Here is a 23,305-nt window from a genome sequence, read left to right as displayed (position 1 = left end):
ATAATTCTTGGCTTCAGGGCGCAGAGGACCACTAGGGCCCCCTGGTATGGCCGTGGGCGTAGAGGGCAGCAAAGGCGATTCAGTGTCTGTACCAGCCGGTGGAGGTGAATGTTTGCCGCGTGCTGTCATCGACCTAGAATAAGCACTAGGCACCGTTACCGTCCTCGATGCACTCATAATTCGCCTAGCGGGTAACTGTCTTCCTGGACCCATTTGATTAGAAACCACCTGGGCCGAAAAACGACCTGGGCCAAATACAGAATTCACCGACATCGGATCTGAAACACCCGACATCTCCCATTACTGCTATACTTTACATTATAGGCCGCGGTCCTGGTGATGGAACCGAGGCTGCCACCCAAATTGCGCAATCCGTGAAAAAGGGTGACTACATCTCAAAGCAGTTACGGGTTCTGACCCGACCTGCCCACACTTTCATAAGCGCACCGGTACATAAAGTGGTCCCCGCCAACCGCCGATAGCAGGCCGACGCCTCTACCTCCCTGATGCATTCTGGCCGAGCATCCTAGACGCGAGTCCATGGGTCAAGTAACCAAACCCTTAACACCTTTTCCTCCACTATTATCAACTACCTTGAGGGTTATTTTTGCCATGCGGCTAATTACGACCACCACGCAGAGACGCCAAGTACAGCTGCACATAATCACGGTTTCACCGGTAGTGAACCAGACATAGCGAACCAGACATTTAGTTTTTTTTTAAATGTGCGGTGGTGATACATGCATAAATAGTAGGTGCGCTTTGCTGGTGAGATCGGATTGGGCGGCCGATAGTGCTCGCAGCTATTGCTGTGCCTTGAAGGTGAAGGCTCGTTCACATTGGGGCACTCGGCGTCGTGGGCTTCGCGAATTCTCCTGCCTCCGAAAAGAGGCATCATTTACAATGCCCATCCTTCGCACCACCAAAGTTGCTGCCAGCTCTAGAAATGCCGCAAAAAGAAAGAGAATGCGTGATATTTACTACACTGCGCCATCTACTAAATAAGCACTAACACATGCCCGCGCAAATTTTACCTCCTGACGTTTTTTTCCACATTCGTATGTTTTCTTCGAGGTACCGTGCATTTTTGTCGAGCAAATTCTTCCTTCATGGTATCAATCATATGTTTAACGTGGCATTTGTACAGATACCAGTAACTTCTCACCGGCTCTGCTAGCATCTAGGCTCTCGCGGCAGAACGCTGTGATATGCTGAGCTCGAAGGCCGTCAGCGCGACTTGCAGAGAGCTTCCAGGGCTTGACTTCCTTGCTTGTTCGAGTTCTGATTAATCCGCGGGGAGAGATGCCAGAAGCAGCGGTCGCACAAATTATTCGGGAAAGAATAAGTGCGGACGCGGCCTTATGGAGTGATTTCGCCAAAGCAGAATCAGATTCCGTGCTGCTCAAGATACCGAATTCATCGATGCCAGTGATTATTGAGCTTTGCTTGTCATTCTTGGCGTTAGATTCTGAAAAAAAACTTTTTGCAGTGCTTCGCTTTTCCGCTTTCACTACATAGCCATGACAATATTCTATACTCTACGTGATGTGCTGCATATGTTTCTTTGTTACCTCGTTTCAGACGACAAAGAGTGTGTGCTTTCAGCTTGGCAAGGTTGCTCAAAGAAGCGCTGCTTCATTAAATATTTTTTTAACAGAAATAAATCCGGATTTGCAGCGAGCTCATGCACTAATAGGAAGCTGAACGGGCAAATATCCACTGTCACCTGGCGTCTGACTGCGCTGCGTCGCTGTCAGTTTTCTTTTCGAGGGGTGCCGCTCGCAAGGTGGGCGTGGATCCCAGGTCCTCGGGGATGTCGAGTTCGGGCTCCTCCCCTGGTTTCACGATGCTGGCAGCCGCATCCTTCTGCCACGCAGAAGTCGGTGCAGGGTTCGCCCTGAAGAAAAACAAACAAATAAACTAAAGCAAGGTTGATAAATGACACGTCTAGCAAAAACATGATAGAAAATCAAGCTGCATAATAAATCTATCTTGCTTTTTTTGTTTTGGCAAAACACTCTTCGTGACCTTCGAGCAAAAGTGCTACATTTACGATAGAGAAGACGGGTGTTACAGCGGTGCTGCGAAATTATATTTACTGAAGTCTAGACCAGTAATCCTTGTAGGTATAACACTTGAATGCCGCAGTAAATGAAATACTGTTTTATGTAATCTTGGGGGGAGGGAATAGTTGCTGCAAATGTTGTGGCACATTAGTGCGGTGTTCTTGAATGAAATTACAGAGGTCTGTATATTTTACGGGATGTCACTGGCAGTTGATGTTGCCCGGAAAGGTCAATTGAAAATAACGGAGTACATTTTGAACAGTGTACCACTTACGCGCTTACTGGAAGAGCAACAACTGGAGGCAGGGGCTTTCCAGGTGGTGGCACAGGTGCTGGCGTCGGCTTTCCGCCGGAGGCAAAGTAGCGGGAAAAAAATGAAGGCTTGGGTTCAGTGGCAGGAGGGGCACTGCTATAAAAAAATGGAGGAAGTAACAAACAAATTTAGTATGTTTGTTTTACACTTGAAATATTACTGGCGCTTCAGAAGCTCCTGCTAATCAATGTGAGGAGTCAATATGGCAGTACGCGCAGGAAAAATGGTCTTTGCAGGCTGCCGTCTGTGAATCCTCAGGATCCACGGCCATATATACAAATTTTTTTGGTTTCTTTATAAAATTACATTATCTGGAGGTTGGTCGTCTCGAAACTGCATAGCTGGTTACGATGAATGCCCTATTCAAAGGCTACTAGTTAGTCTTGTATGTTTCCTTCAAAATGGGTTTGATTAGCTTACGTTAGTCAACGAGCGACGAAAGCGTAATACACGAACGTTTTTACATTCCGTCTCCATCGGAATGTGGCCGCCACCGCCGGCAATCAAACCCACTACATTTTGCTCAGCAGCGCCATGGTTCCTTCATAAATACAACGCTATGATTGGTGTCCATAAACACATACGAAATTGAGTAAGTTTGTTCGTGCTCGAACTTTCTGATTATGTAAGAAAAATACTGACCGACTCCTGGGACCTTGCCAAATACCCACCTGGATTCTGCGGATCAAAGTGATCTGTGAGAACGAGGCCGCTGTTTCCGGCACTTCCTGTGATGCAGCTTAGGAGCATTTTGCCACTTAAGATTTTCCTACACGCGTGTGGCATTTGATGGCTTGAACGAGGCACGTAGACGCCATCATTCGAGAAAAGAGAAGGAACAACGAACTGGGCTCGCGCTTTGAATCTAACCTCCCGGAGCGGACCGGATTCAACACCACCGCAGCAGCAAGGAAACGCAAGCCTTCGAACGACCACAGTTAAAGTGCAAGACACACCCCCCAAGGTAAGCTGGGCCGGCATTGTCTCCCACACAGGTCACACCTCACAAGCTATAGCAACCCCAGTGAGCACAGTTAGTGACGGTACCATGCACAGATTCATGCATGAGCTCCGATCCTTACGTGCTGAGATACAAGACCTCAAGACAGAAAACGGTAAGTTCAAATCACAACTTGCGGACACACAGCCCAAACACTTACCATCAAATGCAGACAACCTTCCTGTCCTTGCAATAGATTGCCCGCAAACCACCCAACAACCAACCCCGCACAAGCGCAAAGCTCTCGAACCAATCTCAACAGCGGCACCACCAGCATACACTTCAGAAGGAAATGTCAACTGTGAGGCCCTCACTGAGCTGCAACAGTGGATAGAACGCAACCTCAACGAAGCAATAGACTGTAAGCTTGCCACGTTGCTCGACGCCTCCATTGCAAATGCTCTCGGACGCGCAATGGACAACCTCCTTACTGCGAAACTAGAAACGCTACTACTGCCCAGAATTGAGCAAGCCTTTGCGGCAAGAGAACAACAGCGACAGGAAAACATGGACGACACGCGCAAAGTGTTTCAAGACATGGTCGCGACTCTGGCTCAAAATCACAACACCCGTTTGACAGAATTGGAAAACACCCTACTCCGTCCCAGAATAGGTCCCCTAAAGAAGCCGTACTCGCGTCCCGACAAAGAAGGCTGCGAGTAATCCAGAACGTGCTACCTACTGCATTTGGCAGTGGAACTTCCGGGGCTTCCGGCGAAAATGAGCACGCTTAGAGCAATATATTACCTCTCTCGCACCAGATACTTCCCCCGATGTTATCGCATTACAAGAGACCGGAGTAGCGGCTAAGCTGTCGGGATACGCGGCATACACCGCAGTTTGCGATGATAACCGCAGGCCCCAAGTAACCACACTAGTTAAGCGAAACATTGCGGTTATACAGCATCACACAGGCATTGATACAGCAGCCCACATTTTCCTGGAGATCATCCCGTCTGCAACACGCAAGCAACAGAGTCTCTTCATCCTCAACGTGTACAGCAGCCCCAAACAACAACATAGGTTTCTACGACTTTTCACCAAAGCAGATCAAGTAGCTAGGGGAGCCCCCCTGCTCAACGTAGGAGACCTAAACGCCCCTGCGGTGGCATGGGGATACCCAATAGACCGCCGAAATGGAAGACAACTATGGCTTGACGGACAGAATCTAGGTCTTACTCTTGTCACGGATCCAACTTGTCCCACCTGTATGGGAAACAGCGTAAGCAGAGACACTACTCCGGACTTAACATTAGCAAAACGAATTCCACAAGCAGACTGGATCAACACACAAGACAACTTGGGCAGCGATCACTATTTAATCCAAACAACAGTTCGAGCGGGCCCGCGAAAGCCTAAGGGCCGTCAACTCCGCATAACGAACTGGGACGCTTTCCGGCAGGCCAGAGCCCTCACCTCGTTCTCGGGTACCCAACCCCCTTTCGAAGATTGGGTCGCATCCTTGCTGCAAGACGCGAGCGAAGCCACTAAATTGGTGCCTGAGGAAGCTAATTTGCAGGAGGCAGATAGCAAGTTACTGCATATGTGGGAAGCCCTCGCCAGTCTGCAACGCAGATACAAACACAACACGCTCAACCGAACGCTCAGGAAACGTATTAGTACTCTCACCCTTCACATCGAAGACTACGCACGACAACTTACTCGTCAAAATTGGCACAGCACATGCGACAGCATGGAGCGGCAACCAAACCTGCCCAAAACGTGGAATATCCTCGGTTACCTCCTCCATCCGGCCAACAGCAAGAACACACAACAGCACAACTTGCAAAAAATTATTCACACCCATCCGGGCACGGACGCACAAGTTCTTCAAGAGCTGATAGACCGATACATAGGACCTCAACCTAAAACACCCGCTCGAGCATACACAGACACCGCTAACGACCACCTGGACGCACCCATACAAGCAGCAGAAGTGCGGGAAGCCATCCTCGCACTCCGCCCTAACTCGGCCCCGGGACCTGATGGCATTACTAATAAAATGCTTCTCAACCTAGATGAGGATTCTATACTAGCCCTCACAGCTTATTTTAACGCATACTGTGAAGCTGGAAGCCTCCCCTCACAATGGGAAGAAGCCAAAATTATTATGATTCCCAAACCCGGGAGTGGCCTCCTACTCGAAAACCTCCGCCCTATCTCCCTCACTTCATGTGTCGGAAAGGTCCTCGAACACGTCATCCTCACACGCTTACACCGACATATGAACGACAACGACCTCTTCCCCAATACAATGGTTGGCTTCCGTCCGAAAATTTCTCCTCAATATATCATGATTCAGCTCAAGCACCAAATTATCGATGGCGACAAAAGCTCAAGGCTGGACACCAAAACCATCTTGGGACTAGGCCTAACCAAGGCATTCGATAACGTCACGCATGAGGCCATACTGAACCAACTGGCACAACTCCAGGTTGGTCATCGAGCATATAACTACGTGAAGAATTTTCTTACAGGTCGCACGGCCACCTAATGGTGGGTTGCATCGGAGGGTTGCAGTCGCCAATTATTCACTTCGGTAGCAAAGGCACGCCGCAAGGATCGGTTCTATCCCCTTTTCTGTTCAACGTGGCCTTGCTCGGACTACCGCCTGCATTAGCTAGCATCCCCAACCTCAAGCATAGCCTCTACGCAGACGATATCACCCTGTGGGTCACCAAGGGCAGCGACGGGGACATCCAAGGCACGCTGCAGCAAGCCATCAACGAGGTCGTTGCATACGTAGAACCGCGCGGCCTGGCGTGCTCCCCACAGAAATCGGAGCTCCTTCTATACAAGCCTAATTGGGGAGGTCGACACCCAGACCCTCACTCGCCCGAGATAGAACTCCACGTGCACCAGCAACGCATACGTACTGTACCTAGCATACGTATCCTTGGCTTACGCATCCAACATAACGACAGAAACACGGAGATACTCAAGCAATTAGATAATCATGTACACCAAACCACTCGCCTCATTGCACGCTTCGGAAATCGATATCACGGCATGAAAGAAAGCAACCTTATACACCTGGTAACCGCCTACGCCCTGAACAGGATCACCTATGTCGCCCCGTACCTTAGCCTCAATGCAACTGACAAGCTCAAACTCAACACCATGATCAAGAGGGCCTATAAACAAGCCCTACATCTTCCCATCACCACCTCTAACGAGAAACTGGACGCCCTCGGCATCCATGACACCATAGACGAGCTTATTGAAGCGCAGCGTATTAGCCAATACGAACGACTCGCCAATTCCACCACGGGCAGGCACATTCTAGGCACCCTAGGCATAACCTACACCACCCAATTCGGACCAAAAGTACCCATCCCTCCAAACATTCGTGCTCGATTAGTTATCCCACCCATACCTCGCATAATGCACCCTGAACACAATCCGGAGCGACGTGCAGAACGAGCTAAACGACTACAAAAGCGCTACGACCAAGCCGCTGACGTAACCTACGTAGACGCAGCAGAATACCCCAACCAAAATGCCATGGCGGTCGTCGCAGTCGCGGGTTCGCAGTACCGCCTCGCCGCGGCCGCATCAATATTCACCAAGCAACCCGAAGTAGGAGAAGAAACAGCCATCACTTTGGCTTACGCGGCTACCAATGCACACTGCATCATAAGCGATTCAAAAATGGCCATTCGTAACTGCACAAGAGCACTGATAGCACCCCAAGCGCAGAAGATTCTCTCTGGCACTCCTCCATCAAGGCAACGCCGCGTGCAGATCATCTGGGCCCCTGGTCACTCGGGTCTGGCTGGAAACGAAGCCGCACACGATGCCGCCCGAGCTCTCGCACACCGGGCGCATCATCCTTCTCCTGCGTCTTCCGATCCCGACCAGCCCTCTGTTCTGCATCGCGGTCACGCGCGGGACCGAATGGTCCCGTTGAGAGAAATTCTCCTGCACTACCGCAGGGAGAGGTTACGCTACCCCCCAGCACACAAAACACTGAATAAGTCTCAATCTACCACTTGGCGACTCTTTCAGACACGAACCTTTCCGAACCCCGTGCTTTACAACCGCATGTACCCCGATGCATACTCTCCACTCTGCAAAGCGTGCGAGGCCCGCGCTGACTTCGATCATATTATCTGGCAATGCCCCAAAGCCTCACCCACTAACACCTCCCACACTAACACACGAATAACTACGGCCGAGCAGTGGGAGGCATTGCTGCTCAGCTTGGACCCAGAGGAGCAGCTCTGGGCCGTCCAGATGGCCGAAGACGCCGCCAGAAAGCAAGGACTGGCCGCCGTCTGAGGAAGGGGGGATTGGGTGTTAGTCTCCCGACCACCGCCACCCCTGAATCCCATCAAGGACATAACAAAGTTTTATCTCTCTCTTTAACCGGACAGCGCTGCAAGCGCTGTTGTACATATACCCTGAAAATAGTTGCTCGTCTTACTGACTCGTCCTTCGCGTAACATTGTGGGGAAGGTGGAACGTTCCCTGTCCTCACCATGGTGCTCTGAGCGGCCGCACCGCTGTCTTCTCAGCCATGGCTTCCGATGGAACCACCCTGTCACTACCTACACCTGCGGCGCCAACCACAACGTACGTTATGGTTCCTAGTCTCCGTAATCCTGGGACATTCTCTGCCCAAATTCACGTTGACGTCGACGACTGACTCAGCATGTAGGAGCGTGTTAGCCAAAGTCACCACTGGGGCCCTATCATCATGCTTGCCAATGTGATCTTTTATCCGGACGGGACACCACGCGTCAAGTTTCGCACCCATGACATCGAAGTCTCCAGCTGGGACATTTTCAAAGAGCGGCTTCGCTGCCTATTTGGGAACCAGTCAAGTCGCCAACAGGCTGCGCGAAAAGAGCTTGCCACCCGTGTCCAGTCGTCGACGGAACCGTATGCCTCCTACATACAGGAAGTACTCGCGCTTTGCCGGAAAGTCGACGAGCAGATGACCGAGGTTGACAAGGTGGCCCATATCCTAAAAGGCATCGCGCACGACGCCTTCAATTTGCTCGTCTATAAGGACGTTTCTACTACCGACGCCATCGTCAAAATATGCCGCCGCTTCAATGTAGCAAAAAGCCGCCGTGTCGTCCTACAGTTTTCCCGGCTCCCAAACACCCCTGCCACGTCCTCTGGCTCCGCTTTTACCGCCACACGACAATTTCAACAGAACGTCACACGTATCGTTCGCCGTGAGATTGATGCGGTGACTCCAGCCCCCCTTAATCCACGACCCCCTGACGGTACCTTTGACCAAGCGGCCCCCGCTATTTCCGTTATTCTAGCAGTTGTGGGGCAAGAAATTGTAAACCTTGGCATCCCAACCGCCTGCTCTGTCTCCCGACCTGATTCGGCACCAATTCCCGTCTCCACAGCCTGTAATAACCAGAACTGCGCTTTTTCGCTCCCAGAACAGGCAATCCCGCTCAATGACGAACCCCAGACGACAAACCGATCTGCTTCCACTGAAACCGCGTTGGTCATGTTTCGCGCCACTGCTGCACCAGCTGGATGCCGCCGTACTGGAGCTCATTCCCAGCTCCTCGCCAAACCGATGGACAGTAAACTAGGCCATGCAGCTCTTGGAGGTAGTGCTGCATCACGTTCGTCCTGTCAAAATCCTCCTCTGACGCTCCTCACCAACACGAACCTTATTGAAGTAGACGTTGATTGTGTTCCGTTGACGGCATTAATTGATGCTGGAGCCCAAGTTTCCATAATGAGCGTTAACCTAAGTCGTCGCCTCAAAATAGTTCTTACGCCTGCCATCACTCGACCAGTACGAGCCACTATTGCCGCCAGGGCTATGTGCACTGCTCGCACAGGAATTGCGGGCGGCCAAGTTCCAGTCCTGTTCACCGTGCTGACCAGCTACCCTCACCATCTAATCTTCGGGCTTGACTTTCTGACGACTACTTCTGCCCTCATCGACTGTTCCACCGGTACGCTGAGCGTGCCTCGAGCTTCGTCTTCTTCCAGACGTTCGCCCCAAACAACCGAACACCCTCTGCAATACAGCGTTTGTTCGCGTACCTCCAAAAGCCCTAAACTTCGTCAAATTGGCTTCAACGGCAACCGTCTCTAATGGCGACTATGTCGTGGCTCCTATTCGTGATGTCCTCCTGGGGCGCGACATCTCTGTGCCACACTCCGTCGTAACCCTTGCCGCTAATCGGATGTGTCTCTCCGTTATCAATTCTGGGAGCAACTGTTACCTGAAGGCATAGCGGTGGCCACACTCCGGTCAGTGACAGTTGACCACGTCACTGCTTTTGCAGCCCACGCGTCTCCAGATCCTCCTGATTACCCACAGGATGCCTGAAACCTCGACGGCCCATTACGTCCCATGGCAGCTCCGGACCTTGCACCTGACCAAGCAGCCGCCTATATCGCCTGTTGCTTACCTACCACGACATATTTGACACTGCCAATCGACCACTTGGTCAGACGTCCCTTGTTAATCATCGGATAAACACTGGTGATGCCGTTCCCATTTACTGCCAAAGCGGCTAGTTTTTCAGCAGCAAGTAAACAAGGTGCTCGCCAGAGGCACTGTTGAGCCCTCATCGAGTCCTTGGGGATCGGCGGTCGTACTCGTCAAAAATAAAGATGGCACGTGGCGTTTCTGCGCTCATTACCGCCACCTAAACGGAATTAATTAAAAAGGACGTTTATCCTTTACCACGAATCGACGACGCTCTTTATTGTCTTCACGGTGCCAAATACTTTTAGTCCGTCCCCCTTCGATCTGCTTATTGAAAGATTTCCGTCGACCAGCAAGACCAAGAAAAGACCACTCTCTTCACTCCTGATGGCCTCTACCAATTCAAGGTTATGCCGTTCAGTTTATGCAATGCCCCCGCCACGTTCGAATGGATGATCGACTCTCTGAAATAAGGTTTCCAATGATCAACTTGCCTTTGTTACCTTGACGACGTCCTTGTGTTTTCTCCAACATTTGAGACGCACCTTGAGCGCGTCGCAGCTATCCTGAACGTCTTCCGCAAGGCTGGGCTCGAAATAAAGTCATCGAAGTGTCACTTCGGGCGCCGACAGATTACAGTGCTAGGCCATCTCATCGATGGTTCCGGAGTACCACCCGGCCCAGAGATGGTTCAAGCAGTAACGGCTTTTCCTGTACCTCAGTCTGTCAAACACGTCCAGAGTTTTGTGGGGCTGTGTTCTTATTTCCGACGGTTCGTCAATTGTTCGACCACTCACTGAACTTCTGAAGAAAGACGTGCCTTTTACGTGGGGTTCCCCCCAGGCGGCGTCATTTTCATGCCTTATCACGATTTTCACCAATCCACCGGTCTTGGCCCACTTCGACCCGTCCTCACCTACAGAGGTCCGAGCCGATGCCACTGGTTATTTTGACCCGTCCTCATCTATATAGGTCCGAACCGATGCGCATGGTTATGGGACTGGCGCCGTCTTATCGCAACGCCAACATGGACACTACCGTGTTATAGACTAAGCTAGCTGGCTCCTGACAACTGCAGAGCGCAACTATTTGATTACCGAGCGCGAATGTCTTGCTCTCGTCTGGGCTGGTTCAAAGTTCCACCGATATTTAAATAGCAAGCCCTTCTCAGTCATCACAGACCGTCATGCGCTCTGGTGGCTTTCGTCGCTCAAGGATCCTACTGGCCGGCTCAGTCGTTGGGTCCTCCGACTATAAGAATATCCCTATACAGTGACATACAAGTCGGGACGACAACACGAGGACGCAGTATTGCCTCTCTCGTCAACCAGTCGAATACGCGACCTCTACGTCTGATACTGACACCAACGGCTGTGTTTTCTCTCTTTTGCCACTGCTCCATGTCGCCGACGAGCAGCGCCGTAACCCGTCCTTGCGTATCATCATTGACCGCATGGAATGGTGACTTGCCGTCAGTTCGCTTCCCTTATTCACACTTCAAAATGGCGTACTCTACCACCACAACTTTCACTCTGACAGCCCTGCATTACTCCATTTGATTCCTAAACATGTTGGCTCGGCTGTTCTCCACGAATTTCACGACCTCCCCACTGCCGATCACCTGGGTGGTTCACGTGCCTACGACCGGATCCTCCGACGCTTCTTTTGGCCAGGGTTTGCTCGCTCCGTTCGAAGATACGTAGCTTCATGTGAGAAATGCCAGCGAAGCAAGACACCATCGACGCTCCCTGCTTGCTGCCTTCAACCACTCGAATTTCCCGCGGGACCATTCTTTCGGGTTCGTTTGAACTTACTTGGCCCTTTTCCTCTTTCTACCTCTGGGAACAGGTGGATCGCTGTGGCCACAGATTACGCCACGCGCTACGGCATCACCCAAGCGCTTCCTACAATCTTCGCCACGGATGTCGCCGATTTTTTTCTACGCGACGTGATTTTGTTACGTGGAGCTCCGCGACAACTTCTCACAGACCATTGTCGGACATTCCTATCAAAAGTTACCGCGGACATCCTGCAGTCCTATGCCACGAGGCACAAGCTATCCACGTCATATCATCCGCAAACAAATGGCCTCACGGAGCTTCTCAATCGCACTCTAACAGATATGCTCACGAAATATGTATCTTCAGACCACACTGACGGTGACCTCACTCTACCGTTTTTCGGATTTGCTTATAATTCCTGGTGCCACGACACAGCCGATTATTCGCCATTTTTTCTTCTATTCGGCCTAGAACCAGCACTGCCCCTCGACACAACCCTCCCTGTTCACGCGGCACCGACCAGTGAATATGCACTTGACGCCATCGCCCGCTTTACCCACACAAAGGAAATTGCCCGGGACCGTCTTGTAAAATTCTGGGAAAGTCAATAACGTTTGTACGAGCGGAGACACCGAGCCTTCCACTTCCCGCCTGTTTTTCGGTGCTTATATGGTCTCCGTCGCTTCAGGTCGGCCTGTCAGAAAAACAGCTGTCTCGTTGCACCGGCCCACACCGAGTGTTTCGTGCCGTGACTTCCGTCACCTACGAGATCGCCACTGACGGCCCATCTGCTTCCCAGTCCAGTGATATCGCGCACATTACACGACTGAAGCAGTATCACCCTCCCTGTTGTGACATTTAGGCGCTCTGGGATGTCGCTTCTACCGCCGAAGGATTATGCTACGCGCGTGTGGTATTTGATGGTTTGAACGAGGCGCGTGGGCACCATCACTGGAGAAAAGAAAAGGAAGAACGAACTGGGCTCGCGCTGTCAATATAACTGGTGAGCGCTGCAACCGCTGTTGTAAGTACAATCTCTAAATAGTTGCTCGTCTTAGTGACTCGTCTTTCGCATAAAAATACCTTTTGGAACTTCTTCGCAGTCTTCTATCGCCTTCCACCCGACATATGCGGGACGCTACGAGATACACGAGGCGACCTTAAACACGCTGCCGCTTCCAATTTTGCTCGGGACAACGTGACTGTGAGTGGAAAATGTGCTATGTTTGTCGTTGTAAACACAAACATTTCATTTTGTTTTGCCCTCATATGCCCTTTGATACCGAAACAACATGCTATTGATACATGCAATCGCTTCAATCCTTAAGATACACTGAAAAAATAAAATTATATTTCTGGTGGCAGTTTGCAGCACGTTCAAATCGGCGGACGTTGCCCCGTAGGTATTCCTGATGATTTGGTACATAAAAAGTTACTAGCAGCGGTATCTTAAGTGTAGATTGTACAGTGTGGAAACGCGTCAAGAGAGGCAAGTTTACAATGTAGAAAAGTGGTGAAGCTATTCAAAAATACGCTTTCGAGTGCCTGTTTGGGCAGCGCAGTATTCGTGAACGGCAGGGTTCTGGAGGAGCCGTTGCGTGACCAAGAATTATTTTCGGGGTAGCGGGTTGCACGCACAGGACGGGGCCGCGGAGTGGGGTGTTGTTGCACGTCGATCATCCCAGTTATCTTTAGTAGACTAATAATCTGAGGTAGGAAGTCGGGGGGAGAGGGCGCAAGTACCCGGGTGACCGTCCCCTCGGCTGCGTCCCCATGCATGAGGCGGGCGGCTCTTATCTACCACCTTCGCTGTTTTTTCACGACTGACATATGGTTTTAGGAGAACACTGGCATAATGATTTTCTGTTATCTCGATTTTCTCCAGGTTCAATAAACAGAATTCCCTTTGCGCCCCAGAAAAGAATCGGCGTCTTTTTCTTCCAGGGCGACTTAATTTACTGAGGAGGGATGACCGAAAATGTTTCTCCAGCATAGACATTTGCTTTCTTTTTATATGGCGCTAGTAAACAGACGTCTTATCACCTCCCGAAAGGCAGGAGAGAAGGCTTTCCTTACTGATTTATTCAATAGCTCGTATGAGCATTGCAAGTAGTGATGTCGTTCTTACGTGAGAAGGCTTCATGGTGCCTGTTATACCGAGACTTTCGAGATTGCCAAAGTGTCATGAATGTTTGCACCCGCCCTACAAAAGACTGAGTTCCATGAAAAATTTTACATTTCAACAAGGGAATTCTTCATGAGGCAGTCATCTTGGGCAGACTGACCCAAATCACTAGAAGTAATGGGCCGTCCTGATTATGGATTTTCCTAGATATCTGACGGCGTCTTCACTGGTAGGACCAATACGTTTAACACGACATTTCATACACATTTACCGTCCTACTATGAATTGTCCTGGTTAAACTTTCTTTGCCCAGAAACACCGTCAGGATCCGGTGCGGCACTCAAGCTTGAAATCACGGGAGGACGCCATGTTTAACTGGCTGATGCGGATTATGTGCAGAACTATGCAGTCTCGTTATTATGATAGACGCTGAGCTAGTTGTTGGAGATTCATTGTAAAGGAGAGACGCAAGGCAGCTGTGCGCTAAGTGTGGTGACAGGATGTCTTACATTTGCTTGTTTGCGCTCCTTTACAATAAACTTGTCAGTACGACCATCTTCCTCTGGATCTGCGAGCTCACCAAACGAAAGGGATACATTGCTGTGTAGTCAAGTTAGCTTATTTTTTGTTTGATCCTGGCAATATGTGCGAGATCTCTTGTTGAGATATTTAACATTTTGGGGCTTGAAATGTGCTTGGGGCAAAATGAACGTTGTTTTATGAGCGAAATTTGAGCAGAAGTTCCTACAATAAAGGTGTTTGTGATTTCACTACATTGCATAGGAGCTTTCTGTTTCTGAGATTCCATAGGAACACGTAGAATTCCTGGTGCGAAATGCGTCAGTATTGCCGGTAGAGCGCCACCATTGTGGGATATATACTACAGGGTCTAAACGTGAAACTATCAATAATCTTAAAAAGGAGAGAGCATGCTAGCTGCACAAGTGCTAATTGCGAGGGTTGCTAACGCGCGAGTGAGCTAGTAAATAAGCAAATTCGGTTTATCAACATCTAAAATGTTTAGTATAAATCAAGATGATAGAATTTTGTTGCGATTAGACTCCATTTGCGCAAATCAACATTAGAATTTTGTTTATTTGTTGCCTTGGAAGCGTTTGTGTTTCTAAATATTCATAATAAAATTTAATTATCAGTGCGCTAATTCTGCATTCAAAGGGTGGTGTCTCGATACAAAGACGAAACCTGGAGTGAGGCATCTCATTGCAGGGGAGAGGGGGAAGCCATGCCTTTTCATTGCCGCTTTTGTCAACTCCAATCGCCTTCTAGACAGGCATGCTATGCATAATAAGTTACGTCGTGTCGGTCACTTGCTTCGTGTCGGGACTCCCACGAAACATTGTCGGGGCTCTCTTCTATGAATACGAAACTAGCTTATTGACCGTCAAACGTGATAATGATTATCTTCGAACACGAGCGCTTTAGAAATGCCAAATAAGCTGAAGCTCTTGTTGAATACGATTTTTTCAAGCTTCTAATATATACAGAAGCCATATTAGGAAAATTCAATTAAAGGGAGCAACAAATTTCGCTAAAAACTCACGCGCCTGCTCTTCTTACTAGTGAAATTTGTGTACGCCATAGAGCCGCAACCATATCTGCAAGCGGCACTTATTTAGCTACCATACAGTTTTTTAAAAACTGGAATCATTATTTTTAGAACGCTATTCAACTCTTCGATTCCACACCATAGCAACATATTCGATGCGGTATTCGAGTGATATCACAAATACTCAAACGCCAATTATTAACTTGGAGCAACAACGAAGCCTTTCGTTCGGCCACGTGATCTCTGGATCGAGCCAACAATGGATAATAATTTTGAGTTTATGGAATCTTTGAGGGACAGCTAGGATTCTAGGTTCAAAATGCCTCAGTATTGATGATAGGGCATTTCATTTTGGCATATATATTACAGCCTCTAAGATTAAGACATTAAGATCCTTTGTAATCCCGTACTGAACAGCTAAAGGCCGTGTCCAAGGCACTGCGTCCTACGAAGATTGTTCGTTATTGCAGGTGTTTATACGTCGCTATGTTGGGTAGCCGAGCACACAGAGCGCCTTAATTTATTAGCCGCTTGCGTGAAAGCTTCAATAGATGCTAAAAGCCGCAGAAAACGCACGCAGCATTTTACTGCATGAGTTCGTAATTGTCGCATGCATGAAGTTAGGAAAGCACCGAGCCTCAATCATACGTGTTCTTACGTCTACATTTGCACAATACATATGCAGATATATATCCCCATCATCATCATTATCTGCCTGTTTTAGTTCCACTGCAGGACAAATGCCTCTCCCTGCACTCTCCAATTACCCCTGTCCTGCGCCACGTACCCAACTATGCTCTTCGAACTATGGGTTGACGACGGGATTCTTGGAGGCGACTTACGCGAACATTTTAGCGAACCACAGGAGGAATTTGTATATATTCAAATGCTCCCTTAAAATCACTTCAGGTTTTGTTTATCAATATCAGTTGCCTTAAAGGAAAACAAAACTTTAGTTTCCTGGGAAGCATGTCGTTTCCAATTCTATTTGTATCCTTCAATATTTAGAAATATGAAGTACCTTGTCTTTAGATGGACTAGAAATCGAAGCTAATGTAATTCCGCCTATTGAGATGAAGTACTTCAATAGGTGGACCATATGTATGCAATTAAGCGTAATGTTTACACGGACAATTAAAGCAAGTCAAAGATTTTCCGTAGAATTCTAACGCGCCCATAGGGGCTTTTGGTGCAATTACTCAATAGAAGCCGCCCGCCAACTAATTCATGGCCAGTAGGCGAAATTTTGAAAATAGTATTACTACTTCAGATATTCGTTCACGAATTCTGCTAAGAAACGCCACGTATGTGAAACAAAATAAAAAAAGCCTTGCGTCGTGTAGTGCCATACACAATAATGAAACACCAGCATTTCTCGCAGAACAATACGAAGGGATATGTGAAAGCTAGTGATAGTCATAGCATTTCTGCTTTTGGACATAGTTGCCACAGTCCTGCCGTTTTGCCGCTGATCATGCGCTTCATGATGAAATACTAGCGTTAGTGAAATGTAATTAAAACAGAGTTGTTACGATAACAGTGAACAATGCCACTTTGATGCCAGTTTTACTAGCAGGGTGTCGAACCGTAACCCTTTGGGTTTGGTTCGGGTTTAAGTACAGGCTTCTGCATATTTTCCGATTTGTTTCAGGTTCCCCGCTGGAGCAACAATGTAACGGTTCGAACCGATTTGAACTTGTTCATACTGTTCGAAATTAGGGAGAATGGAAATCTGTAGAAAACAAGGTTCCTGAGCTTCACCCATGAATTCCAATCAGCGAAAGACAGATCACATGTTTACATGAAGCCGACCGCTGTCTCTCCACTGTTTTTAATATCACGCAAGAAACTGAATGCACTATTGCACGAAGCGCCCGAGCGTACTTCATACATGCGAATAGTTCTAGAAGGCCATGGCGCCCAATGGGTTGAAAACGCATTGAATTTGCTCTAATCGCCCCTTTCCGCTACCTTAGAGAGGCGTGTGCTACGCGCGTTGAAGTTGACAGACCAGTGAAAAAAAAATACATTAAAATTTGCCGATTACCGAGGCCTGTATGATAAGTGTCCTGTGTGAGAATAGAGCATCCTTTTAAAGGATGGTCTATTCAGTACTGCCCGCAACTGACTTTTAACGATGGACCCATGAAAATTGCGTTGTTTCGAAAGGTGAACATTTGGTGCTCTCACATGCTCTTTGCGTGTTTGAATTAACGCGCTTTTATGCTTCAGACGTTTGGGGCATTTAGTAGTTGGAGATGGTCTTTTAATCCCATGCAACGTTTGACCCAAAAAGCAGCTACGGAGGTAGCGTTTCTGTTGGTTGTCAAATTTCCAAAATTAGTGCACCGACCAACAGTGATGGCCTCCTAGTATTAATGCAAGCAAGCTACCTATACCGCAGAAGCAACTTGCGGCACACGCAAAAGTAACTGGCGTTCTAAATGAGAAGTATTTTCTTTTGAACCTTCTAATCGCCTTAATCGCCTTAATCACCAAAGACTTGAAAACTTATAGACCGATCAGCTTACTGTCCGTTGCCTACAAACTATTTCCTAAGCTAATCGCAAATAGAATCAGGAACGCCTTAGACTTCTGTCAAGCAAAGGACCAGGCAGGATTCCGTAAAGGCTACTCAGCAATAGATCATATTCACACTAACAATCAGGTGATAGACAAATGTGCGGAATATAACCAACCCTTATATATAGCTTTCATTGATTACGAGAAAGCGTTTGATTCTGTTGAAACCTCAGCAGTCATGGAGGCATTACGGAATCAGGGTGTAGACGAGCCGTATGTAAAAATACTGAAAGATATCTATAGCGGCTCCACAACCACCATAGTCCTCCATAAAGCACGCAATAAAATCCCAATAAAGAAAGGCGTCAGGCCGGGAGATACGATATCTCCAATGCTATTCACAGCATGTTTACAGGAGGTATTCAGAGACCTGGATTGGGAAGAATTGGGGATAGAAGTTAATGGAGAATACCTTAGTAACTTGCGATTTGTAGATGATATTGCCTTGCTTAGTAACGCAGGGGACCGATTGCAATGCATGCTCAGTGACATGGAGAGGCAAAGCAGAAGAGTGGGTCTAAAGATTAATCTGCAGAAAACTAAAGTAATGCTTAACAGTCTCGGAAGAGAACAGCAATTTACAATAGGCAGCGAGGCACTGGAAGTCGTAAGAGAATACATCTACTTAGGGCAGGTAGTGACGGCGGATCCGGATCATGAGAGGGAAATAATCAGAAGAATAAGAATGGGCTGGGGTGCGTTTGGCAGGCATTCTCAGATCATGAACAGCAGGTTGCCATTATCCCTCAAGAGAAAAGTCTATAATAGCCGTGTCTTACCAGTACTCACATACGGGGCAGAAACTTGGAGGCTTACGAAAAGGGTTCTACTCAAATTGAGGACGACGCAACGAGCTATGGAAAGAAGAATGATAGGTGTAACGTTAAGGGATAAGAAAAGACCAGATTGGGTGAGGGAACAAACGCGAGTTAATGACATCTTAGTTGAAATCAAGAAAAAGAAATGGGCATGGGCAGGACATGCAATGAGGAGGGAAGATAACCGTTGGTCATTAAGGGTTACGGACTGGATCCCAAGGGAAGGGAAGCGTAGCAGGGGGCTGCAGAAAGTTAGGTGGGCGGATGAGATTAAGAAGTTTGCAGGCAAGGCATGGCCACAATTAGTACATGACCGGGGTTGTTGGAGAAGTATGGGAGATGCCTTTTTCCCTGCAGTGGGCGTAACCAGGCTGATGATGATGATGATGATGATGATGATGATGATGATGAATCGCCTTGAAGACACCACTTAGATGACTAAAAATTCAAAACAACCATACGCCAAAGCAGTATTATTCTTAAAATTCTATTCATGAATGTCCTGTCTGTAACGCACTTTAGCAAGTTAAAATGGACTACCATGTCGCCAGAGTTAACAACTTCTTTTATCACACACCTATCTGCTGCCCAAATCCCAAAACTTCCCATTCATAAGTGCTGTTGACCGTGGGCGGCGGCTTTCCCTAATTTATTATCCAGCGTCAGGAGCGGCTGGAATTTTGTTCTTGCGAAGACTCTTGCTCGAAGAGCTATTAGAGAATATGAGCCGTGATCTGTTGATTGGAAGGGGGGCTTGCCCGTCCCGCTTTTTTCACGGTCGTTGTCATCGTCACGTCACACGTGGCGTAAAACAGGAAAAAAGGTCAGAAGTTTCAACGCTATTGATTTGTAGTGGTCCATTAAATTACAACAAGCGTTGCCAAACCTCTTCAAGCGTGCTGTAAGACAGAGAAAATGAAATTCGTTAGTACTTATGAAATTCCCAAGCAAAGGTGCTAAGAATTGTCGTTGAAAGTTCCAAGATAATTTGATGTAGATGGTCTGCAATACTTTTAAGTACGCGTGCACCAAAACGTTTAATATTAGTTTGGGGTCAATGCAAGTAAAAAATATACAATAAATTCCCCTTCCGGGTGCTGATAACGTAAGCTTTACTAGTAGGTTTACAGCACAAGCGATGACAAACGTTTTTTTGCATACATTAGGATGGTAAAGTTACAAATCCGCCACAGTTTTACATAACGCGATAATGTAACTTTCTTAGCAATAACTCACTTAGTCCAGGTTATTACTGGCAGCTATTTACAGTTCGGCGCCCGTGAGATGACAATTAAATTCTGTGGCACGCGCTTCTTTATGCTGTTATTACGGCGACGAAATTTACATTAAATTTGTACAGATATATACGCCAATATTTTTTACACTTGAAAGCTCCCAGCAATGATCATTTCACCAGGCGAGGAGGCTACGGCATTGCTCTTCTAAGCGCGAAGGAGCGTAATAAAATCCCTGCCGCAGAGGCAGCATTTGCATGGAGGCGAGCGGCATGCAAAAAATGCCGCCTCCATTGCACCCTATGAAAGTGGATGTAAGCCACGCTGTTGGCGACGTCAGACAGGCGCAACCTACGTTAGCTGACGCCTACCAATAGCTCGGCTGCAATCACACTGGAATCCGTTCCTGGACTGCAACAACTGCTACTCGTAAAGGCGCCGCCAAATTCCTCTGCGTCGCGCTCATCGACGTCCATCCACACGCCGCCCACTGCATATGTGTGCTGTCTAGAAGTGTCAGCCCACACGCCCGGTGTTCTAGGCCCTCGGTCAAGCGCAAATACCTTATTTAAGTTGGCGAAATTTTCAAAAAAAAATTGCGTCAGGAAATTTATAAAGCACGACTTTACACAGGCTGCAGAAATGGTAGCTACGGATTGTAATTTGAGGGCACGAGAAAACATAATTCTGTTACGCCGAAACTCAAACACAGAGTCCTCTTCCAGCTGTCATATGAAGTCTGTCTGAGTGGCTGCGGCCGCTAGGTGGCAGTGCTGTTTATGGATGGGTTAATTCAGATTTGGGATCAGTAAATTGGGGTGGGGGAGTTCATCGTGATTATTTTTTTTAAATTTTGTTTCACCTAGGTATGATATTAGGCAACATAACAGCAAGAGCTTGATGGCGTAACCCACCGCCCCGTTCCTAATGGGACGCTCATAACATCCATTCCATCCGTTTCATTTCATCGCCTTCCATTCCATTCCGAGCCCCAGCCGACGAAAAATTCCGACAAACTACTAACAGCTTCGCTGTGAAGCGCCCGTGTGCAGCGCATTGGATTAGAAACCCAGGTTGTCGAAATTAATCCGCCTACCATGCACTTGCGTGCCTCATAATTTTTTCCTGGTTTTAAATGCGATGGTCCGCATTTTGAAATTATTTGTTTCATCTAAAGCTAAGAGAAAAAGACACTGAGCATTCAGATTCCTATGAACTTCGCGTTAACGAGCCCAGTCACCAATTTTCGCATTTCATCAATCGTGTTATCGACCTGCTATCTCATCACAAATTGTATACAACAAGCGCTCATTTTATTTACGTGGTAAAGTCAACCTGATGAACGAATTCAGTTAAAGCGCAGGAGCCAAAGCTTTAAGACCCTTCCGTACTGTGTAGTAAAGAAGAAAGAAAGGCGTTGATTTTGAAAGCACATACACCCTGATTGTTTCGGAGCATTTCAAATTTTTGTATGGAAAGCGTCAGTGCATTTAGTTATTGTGTGAGCATGCATGCTCACGCAATAACTGAATGCAATGGTCGCAGAGTCCATGCGCCACACAGCTAGTTTAAGCCATCTCACAGCTCCTGCTTGAAAGTGCCGTTGTCAGGCAACGGTCTCATTAACACCGAAGTCGCTAAAATTCATCTAATAGTTCCACCTGTCCCTAAAAATTCACTGGTCGCTAATAGGAAAGGTTTGTCACTAAACAGATGCCAAATCCGCTAATTTGAGCCATAACAATGATAAATGGCAACACTGGTTTCAACTTTAGCCCAGCCGGCTATGCACCGCATTAGCTCATTAGCGCCAAGTGCTTCTTAATGTGTCGCAACATTGTTATGTCTAAATAAAAGAAAAGCATATACTTTTCTATGTGGCATTTTACTACGAAAAGAATTGCCAAAATGACCAAATTTCGCATTTTTGTCAGCTTCCTTATATATTTCATATGAGTATCGCCAAACTTAAAAAACTAGGAAACACAGCAGCTACTGCTGCACGTCTTGCCTAAATATCTTTCATTATTCTTTGGAATTTCTACGGCAAACTTCTTATCATGCGCACGTTTTACGAAAAAGAAATTGCTGCAAAAGATAAAATCATGACATATTGTATACTGAATCTTTTTGTAGCGCTGCAAGAAAAGGAATGGAAGGGTTCTTTATGAAAAACGCTGGTCTTTTGTGTATGCGGGAAAGGCTTGCTTGATCTGTTTCGAAGAAATATTTTTTGTCGGCAAGAAAAAGCTTCATTTGCAGTTGGAGGTAAAATTATGGAATATGAGCATGGGCCACAAGAACATTGCTACTGATCGTGCCGCTCATTTCCTTCCCCTAAAAAACACTAGGCGATAAAGTTGTTTTCATGGCCAATGAAAATGTCAGCAATGTAATAAATAACCTAGGGTAATTAATAACTACTGATACATCGCACGAAGCTTTTTTGACATAAAGAGGTCATTTATGCATTGTTTTACAGATTCTAATGTGATCGGGAGAAGGAACATAAATGACAAAGGCAATGTATACTGCTTTGTGAACGAGACGAGCTTCATAGTAAAGGTTAAGTAGCCATTAATCGGTATCAGTGGTGGTTTAAAAGAACTGTTGGCGAAAAACATCCTACAACAATGGGTTTATTCAAATATCGTCAAGCAATGTATACCAGAGCCTTGCAATACACGAAATCGACTCACATTGCTAGAAGGACCAATAGTGACGTTGATTGTTTCTATTTCGTTTGAATTAAATGTTCAATGTTACAGTATTTATTGCCTGCGTTCACTGAGTGCGTCTCAGAAAGTAGGACGAAAACGCTTCCCTATTACCGAGCTAAGTGATACGCCATGCACAAATGAATGGTGGAAGCATCAGTCTAACAAGGAATAATTACTGCTAAAATGACAATTTTTCAATCAACAGGCGGAAGAAGGTTTGGTGTGGGTCTTTTTTGTAAGACTCTTATCGTAAGGGTGTCCCAAATTAAACATAGTTCGAGCACCTGCACCGATCTTTGCTGCAAAAAGCGCCCAGCGTACTATATAAAGCTCGCTATTGTAGCTCCTATATAAATAAAAAAAAGGTTCATTTCCCAATAAAGTTGTTGCATGGGAAGATCATTGCGTACCAAAAATAATAAAATCTGGTAGGTAGATTGGCAATGAAGGAATAAAAACAAAGCAGAAAGTTCACTATTGTGCGGCATTTGCATCAAGATGTGAGAGAACGCGTAGAGCACCAGCATATTTCATCGCGTGATAGGCAGCCTTGACTTCACAAAAATTTGGAACCTAATGAGTGCTGCAAACGATTGGAAATTATTCAAAGTCATTTTATTCTTGTCTGTAGCGTGGAAGTTGTTTGTTGACTTCGGCAGGCAAACGGGAGCCTTTGTCC

At 47.2% G+C, this 23,305-nt stretch overlaps 1 protein-coding gene across 1 annotated transcript in view; it reads right to left on the bottom strand.

The window, feature by feature from the left end:
• Positions 1-1,722: 1,722 nt before the first annotated feature.
• The window catches only part of LOC142586081 (uncharacterized), a 65,078-nt gene continuing 43,495 nt past the window's right edge, over positions 1,723-23,305 (bottom strand). The window contains exons 8-9 of the mRNA XM_075697341.1: positions 2,341-2,475; positions 1,723-1,897 (exon numbers count right to left, since the gene is read on the bottom strand). Coding sequence (XP_075553456.1) covers positions 1,723-1,897; positions 2,341-2,475 — 310 coding nt within the window. The remainder of the gene's footprint in view (positions 1,898-2,340; positions 2,476-23,305) is intronic.

Source organism: Dermacentor variabilis, chromosome 6 (assembly GCF_050947875.1).
Source record: "Dermacentor variabilis isolate Ectoservices chromosome 6, ASM5094787v1, whole genome shotgun sequence".
NCBI classification, from domain to species: Eukaryota; Metazoa; Arthropoda; class Arachnida; order Ixodida; family Ixodidae; genus Dermacentor; species Dermacentor variabilis.
The sequence above is the reverse complement of the archived record's forward strand: the minus strand, read 5'-3'. Positions and strand labels throughout refer to the sequence as shown.